The sequence below is a fragment of the Sinocyclocheilus grahami genome, unplaced genomic scaffold (assembly GCF_001515645.1).
Source record: "Sinocyclocheilus grahami isolate Dianchi unplaced genomic scaffold, SAMN03320097.WGS_v1.1 scaffold166.1, whole genome shotgun sequence".
Taxonomy (NCBI): Eukaryota; Metazoa; Chordata; class Actinopteri; order Cypriniformes; family Cyprinidae; genus Sinocyclocheilus; species Sinocyclocheilus grahami.
In genome coordinates, this window is record NW_015505345.1 from 1,266,514 (window position 1) to 1,274,140 (window position 7,627).

Below are 7,627 nucleotides of genomic sequence, written 5' to 3' on the forward strand. Positions count from 1 at the left end.
GTAAGGGCCGGTAGTGCAGGATATCACCCACCCATTGAGACTTAAGACAAAATGCCAGATCACCAGTGGATGTCAACTTTGATCTGCGCCCAGTTTTACCTCTCATAGCCTCTCAACAAACAAAAAACACATTAAGTGCGGAAGACAACATCCTTTTATATGTAAAGAAGCCTGTCTGTTTTTAAATGTCTAGAAAGGAAAGATGGGCATGATTGTCTTTTAATGAATAGGGAGAATTAATTTGTGCAGTCGAGTGTGTTGCCCTCAAGCGCAAACATAGTTTTTTTTTTTTTTACAGTACTTTTACGGTTTAGCATTTTCCAACACATCTCCCTGAAGGGCAGACACATATAGAACTGTTTGCACTGAAAGTAATAGGAAAGATGGGCATGATTGTCTTTTAATGAATAGGGAGAATTAATTTGTGCAGTCGAGTGTGTTGCCCTCAAGCGCAAACATAGTTTTTTTTTTTTACAGTACTTTTACGGTTTAGCATTTTCCAACACATCTCCCTGAAGGGCAGACACATATAGAACTGTTTGCACTGAAAGTAATGCAGCTTTTTATAGTCGCGTTGCTTTTTATATCCAAGATTATTGACTGACATCTAATCAACTTGATTGACTTGAACATTATTTATAACAAGAGCTGTAATTACACTAATTTGCACTTCAGTTTGTTTCGTAGCTAATGATGTAGAACAAACATCTTTATGCATGTTAAATAGGCATGGTGGCTTATTTATTAGATTTGAAGCGTCTTAAATGTCTCAGTGAACAAGCTGTGATTGTGTCCAAAATCAATGGAAAGAAACCACATTTCCTTCTTTTGTGTTACTGGAATGCTTTGTTTCCAGAATACTTCCAGTGGCCCTAAAATGTCCTAACGGGGGCCTCATGACTCAAACAAATCCAGATAGGGGCCCTTTTTTTCCTTTTGGAACAGTCTCATATTTATATGCGTTTCTGCAGTTACATGATTTGTCATGATTGTCCGTTTTAAGGAATGCACTGATATTTTAAATTCTGACTGATGCAGATAAGCCAATAATTATTTATTTGACCAGTTTTATATTAATAGATATAATTTTATATTAATATAAATGGATAATAATAATAAAACTTAAAACCAAGTAATTTTTATTAACTAAAGATTATATTTTGTAATGTTTATTCATGTTTTGATTTCGAAATAGCACTAATAAATTGTTCTTAAAGGGGTCATATGATGCTTTTTTAAAGATCATTATTTTGTGTATTTGGTGTAACAGAATATGTTGACATGCTTTAATGTCTCTCTGTCTCTCTCTCTCACTCTCTCTCTCTCTCTCTCTCTCTCTCTCTCTCTCTCTCTCTCACACACGCGCACACGCGTACACACACGCGCGCACACACACACACACACAAGTGTGAACATGAATCTTAAAAACAGCATTTTTAAAAACATCTTATTCTTATTTGATCATAAATACCTGGATTCTGACTCCCCCCATCATCTGTGAAACTCTCCAAGAAGCTTCCCATATGTCCTATAAGATTTTAATAGGAATTTCTTTCGGCATTCAAATACTGGTCTGTAAACACTATCTGTTTGTTTACTAAATAACGTCCGACTCAAGTGATCTCATCACTTGTCGAAAGGGAGGGATCATCTTTCTATTTCAGTCAGCCTGCTCTGAGCTCTTGCGTGTTGCTTCCTTACAGTGGGCTTTTGGGGTTACTCTCTGGGAGCTGATGACCTTGGGACAGACTCCTTATGTTGACATCGACCCCTTCGAGATGGCTGCCTATCTGAAGGACGGCTACAGAATAGCACAACCCATCAACTGCCCCGATGAACTGTGAGTTTGGTTCAAACATTTAACTTCTGTATTTGAATAAATTTCTGAATAAATATTTCTTTTAAAATAACATGTGCCTAGTTAATATTGCAAAATGAATAAACTCTCGTGAACTTGTGTTACTGAGTGACTGGCAGTGCTCCCAAAGTATCAGTAACAACTGCTTTCTTAAATCTTGATGAATTTGTAAGGAAACCTTTAGAAAATGAAATGGAGAGTTTGATCCGAATACAACAAGTCCGCACAATCTCCACCTTATCGGCATCCTGCAATAGCTAGGGAACCAGAGCCACGGTTACCGTACCAGCCAGGAATTACAAAGTAACAAGCGCTGTTGACCATGTCAGTGACCCAAACACAGCAAGATTTATTGTCTTACGCACACTCGCCGGAACACAGTTTAGAGAACGCAGGAAAAGCTAATCAGCATTGGATCACTGCTCTGTGGCTTGCCTTGTGTGTTGGAAAGCCTGAATAGAAATTGAGCGATAAGGCGATCTCAACTTTCACTCAAGCCCTTTTCGAACTTTGCTGCTGTCAGCTGTAATCAAGACCAATAAGTCTTTTTCTTCTTTGACCAATCTGCTACGGCTTCATCAGTCACCGATCTGATAAAAGTAAATGTTTTGTTTATATGAAGATGTTCTCTGTTTCAGATTTGCAGTGATGGCCTGTTGCTGGGCCTTGGATCCGGAGGAGAGACCAAAATTCCAACAGCTCGTCCAATGCCTCACTGAGTTCCACGCTGCTTTAGGGGCCTACGTCTAAACTCGCTCAAACCAGCTGAGTTGTTGAACAGCACTATTCCAGAGAGTGAAAGTTAATGCAGTGCCTTACTTTATAAGATTTTTGTAAAGTGCTTTTGTTTCATGCGATATGAAATGTGGCTTGGTTTGGAGGTCAGTATCTTTTGTATATCACAGCTGCGTGAATATCAAGGACTGTTTCGGATTCTCATGAATATCATCCACACTTGTTTGGAATGCTGGTATTAGGGTGTCCACAGGAAGCTGCTGTTCTCTTTGTTTCACGAAGAAGCTTTTTTTCTTTTTCATAATAATAGAAATGACAAGAAATTGACCTAAAAGTCTGGTAATTTCCTTTTGGATCTTTTAAATATTGCTCAGAGTAATCTGTACATAGATTTTCATAGACTTCAGTGAGAGGAGCTTCATCTCCACTGCATTTGGTCTTGCATTTATTTGTTTTAAAAAGAGAGAACAGGTCTCCGCTGCAGTAAATGTGCAGAAAAAAATGCCTCATCCTGGGCATCCAAGTCCTTTTTTCCTTTTTGGGACTGAAGATGGTGGAGCCCTACAACTGACCATAAGCTTTACCTCCTTAAATTGTGAGGTGGTCATGGAGGTTTGAAGCAGCATGTTGGGATCCTGCAAGTCAAACTGGACTTTGGTACAGGGTTTTTTCAAATTCCTAAAGCTTTTGATGTTTGACTGTTCTGTGTCAGAACAATGCCTTCCTTGTATGTTTAAATCCGTATGAATACATGGACAAGAAAAGAAACATGAGTCACTGTGAATATTTGAAGTGTACGGCCTAGACACAATTTCAGATCCTTTGTTCTCCATCTATAAGCTCTTCTTTCTATCCTTGTGATCACTGCATGTTGACTTTTTTTAAAGGGTTTTGTGTAAACTGAATTCATAACTATCAATTAAATGAGGCCTCTAAATAAAATGGGATCTCAGTTTTAGTGTTTGTGTTTGTTGCCTTTAATGTATGATTTGGTCTGGAGGATGGTTTTAAACCTATATGCAAACTTTTTCGACCCCTCTTAATACTTGATACAATAGAAGCATCTATTTTTAGTGATCAAAGCTGTTGTGAACTATTCTGAATGGAACAATTTTGCAATAGTTTCCCCTACTCTGGTGTCATAAGTGTTGTGCTTTTAAACATTGTGCAAATGTTTATCTTGACCGAGCAGCCAAAAGGCTATCAGTAATTTGTGGGCTGGCAGACTACATATTTGTGCAATCTTTATTCACTGTAATTTGACAGGTTGTTTTTTTGCTTTTTTGAAGCTTAACTACTGATTCGATCAGTGAACTATATTTTTTCATAGCCGAAAGTTAGCAATTTCAAATGATTTTTATTAAATGCATGATGGTACGTTTCACTGCATTTCTAATGGCATTTTAATATAAAAGTACACATTGTATATACAATTGTAAAGAAATATTAGCATTTCTAAAGCTATGATATAACTTATGTTTCTTTTTATTGTTTTTGATGTCATGCAAAGAAAAAGAAAACATCTGTTGGTTTGTTGCACCCACAAAGAGGGTAAAACCTCTAAAAGTTTTCAGTTTTATGTAATGGTGTAATGGAAAGTCACTTTTTTTTTCTTTTTTGAAGGCTGAATATGCTTAGTCTTAAATTGTAGTAGTGGCTTGGACAAATTATTACACTTCAGAGATATTGTTTTTCTTTTCCTGGTTCTGACATGCTTTATTCTGTATAATATACAGTTTAATCTTTGCTAATGGCAAAATATATTCAACAAATGTGTCTTAAACTTATATAAATGCATGCACACCTATCTATGTAGCAATGTAGCATATTAGATATTGTTTCTTAAGAAAAAAATAATGTGTCTGGTATAACTGACCTGTATTTTCATAACCACTCCTTTCTTTTTTCCATGGTAAGATTTCAAAAGAAGGCACTGTTGGGAGTGTTAACCTTTTGTTCAGGTACTAGCTTACAATAAGCTTTTTAAAAAATGATTAATTGTGTTTTAAGTAGGTGATCATTTGGTTGCTTGTTCTATAAATTCTATTCTCTATCATATGATGCCAATTTCACAGTATTATTGCTGGTATAGCATTTCGTTTTAATGGAGCTCTACAATGACTGTCTCCATTGTTGAATGAAAAATCAAAAATCTGTCATTTACACACCTTTGTGCCATTCCAAACTCAAGGCTTTTGTTGATCTTTGAAACACTTTTTTAATGATTTTTTTTTTTTTATGAAAACAAGAGATTTCTGTCCCTTCATTAAAAGTCCATTTCCCCAAAACGTTCAGTCTTTTAAATGTTCATAAAGAGATCGTACAAGAAATCCAAGTTAAACAAAACCTCATTGGTTCTTGGACATCAAGCAAGTACAATCAAGCTTACGTTTGCCATATTTGATGTGCTCTATTTAAGTGTGTTGATCAGTGTTTATTGGTCAATGAAAAGGGTTTTCAAGCATCAAACATAAATAAGTGTAATGTAACTTACTTTTTTCCCCAACCATTAGAATGTCCTGTTTTGTTGTTGTTGTCTTTTTTACCATGATATGCACCCACTAAAATGCCATTCAGTGTAATTATTTTATATGTAAAAAAAAATAGTATTATTATTTAGGCATATTTAGAACAAGAATAATTTAATGACATGTTAAAAGACATGTCAGTCTCAAAATATGAACTTAATAATTTTAAAACTTTAGATTTTATGACTATCCTTCAAACCACTAGGTTTTACCCATTTGTCAAGAAGTTTTTGTAAAGAAGTGAAATTCTTTTTTTATTTTTAGAAATACAGGTCAGAATAAATGTTTAATTTTTACATAATGTTATGCCGAAACGCTTTTTCTTTGTGTCCAAAATGGAAAGAATATTAGTATTGTAATATTTTTGGTGTTATTCTATATCATTTAACTAGTTTTAATAATATTGCTGAGTAAATGACAGCAAAAGCAGATGTTGAAAAATAGCAAGCCTTTCATTGTACTGCTCTGATGCTCCCTGCCATGCTTGCTTAGCTTGTCACTTTGTATCTGACGTACTTGGGCCCAAAAATTACTGCTTGCTACTGTATTTATGAATGCCAACATGACTTTATCAGGATGGGTATTTTGGGTGGAGAGTCTCCTCAATGGTCTCTCTTGAACAGAGGGAGGAGAAACATTCTGTCCAGAAACGGTAGTAAGCTGCTATTGCTAATATGACCACTACAATCCTTTCTCGTTTCCCTGCTGTTCTAGCTACTGGATCTGCATGTACTTTTTGGTGGTGCCTAGCAACTCTAATAACAATAACACATTTAAAAAAGCATCAAAAGTTTTATATTTGTCAGTGCAAACATTCTTGATTTATCTGAAATATAAATAAGATGCTAAAATGATCTATATAGTGAAACGTTCGTATAACAGAATTTGCATTATACTGAATAACTTCAGCCTATTCTGCAGGCTATCAATCAGCCCCCTACATCAAAACATTAGCTTGACCAGTACAGTTAAAAACACCATTAAGAGGTGAAATTATCTCAATTTAAGAGCAATAATCTCACTCTGTTGCAGCACTGCAATTAAATCTGTTCATCATTTTAAAGTGGCGGTGTCTCTTCAGAAGACTTGAATTAAACTTTAAATAAATGGATTACTTTTACAGTGTTTTAAGAACTTTTGGAAGCATGAAAATTTTAGGGGGATTGACTTTGAACCGAGGGACAAAAAATCTCCGGTTTCATTAAAATATCTTCAAGATGAGCAAAACCTGAGGGTGAGCAATTGATGACAGAATTTTCATTTTTGGGTGTGCTATCCATTTTTTTTTTCTTCTTCTTCCTGCAGAACACAAAATATGATATTTAGAAAAATGCTGAAGTCCGAACAACATGGACCCCCACTGACTTTTGTTTTATTGTGCACCGCAGAAATAAATAAGTCACAGGCTTGCAACAAAGTGTAATAAATGACGACGTAAATGACAACTTTTTATTTTGGGGTAAACTACCCCTAGAATAGCTCTGTCATAATGGCAGTCTAAGTACTTCTTGGAAACTTGTCAGGAAAAAAACAATGTTACAACAATGAATTTCAATGAGACGTAGCTGTGATGTAACATGTATGGCCACATCAGTGAGATCTCGTGTGCCAAATCTTACTCCTTTCCAAGGTTTCGCTTCACTTGACTACAGAACAATGGAGACTTGAGGCCCAGGGGAAGGCCATCAGAAAATTCTGAACCTCTAAAGATAAATGAAAGAAAACATTTTTCAATATATCTTGCAATACAGAAAACGTCTTCTGCTTGTATCAGGTTGTAGGACTTTGACCCCTATAGTGCAGTAATGGACAAAGACTCACATGGGCTTCGGTCATGAACGTCAGTATGACACAGCGAGCATTAAAGTAGGAGAATTGGACTTTCTGGTATGGTCGTAATTACACTGCAAGTTTCTATTCCGTTATGCAAAGAGTAGGCCTACAGTATAACACCCCCAAGCCTTAATTGTGCTTTGGAATGTCATCAAAAACAATGTTACAACAATGAATTTCAATGAGACGTAGCTGTGATGTAACATGTATGGCCACATCAGTGAGATCTCGTGTGCCAAATCTTACTCCTTTCCAAGGTTTCGCTTCACTTGACTACAGAACAATGGAGACTTGAGGCCCAGGGGAAGGCCATCAGAAAATTCTGAACCTCTAAAGATAAATGAAAGAAAACATTTTTCAATATATCTTGCAATACAGAAAACGTCTTCTGCTTGTATCAGGTTGTAGGACTTTGACCCCCCCTATAGTGCAGTAATGGACAAAGACTCACATGGGCTTCGGTCATGAACGTCAGTATGACACAGCGAGCATTAAAGTAGGAGAATTGGACTTTCTGGTATGGTCGTAATTACACTGCAAGTTTCTATTCCGTTAGGCAAAGAGTAGGCCTACAGTATAACACCCCCAAGCCTTAATTGTGCTTTGGAATGTCATTGTAAATAACTCCTGCTCCAGCAACTGTGTGGTGTCTGCCTGTAATATCCTGATTCAG

General features: G+C 36.2%; 1 protein-coding gene across 1 annotated transcript in view; it reads left to right on the forward strand.

Annotated features, from left to right (window-relative positions):
* The window catches only part of LOC107593187 (tyrosine-protein kinase RYK-like), a 53,006-nt gene extending 49,096 nt beyond the window's left edge, over window positions 1–3,910 (forward strand). Inside the window, exons 13-14 of the mRNA XM_016282798.1 lie at window positions 1,704–1,840; window positions 2,497–3,910. Coding sequence (XP_016138284.1) covers window positions 1,704–1,840; window positions 2,497–2,608 — 249 coding nt within the window. The 3' untranslated portion in view covers window positions 2,609–3,910. The remainder of the gene's footprint in view (window positions 1–1,703; window positions 1,841–2,496) is intronic.
* The last annotated feature ends 3,717 nt before the right edge of the window (window positions 3,911–7,627 follow it).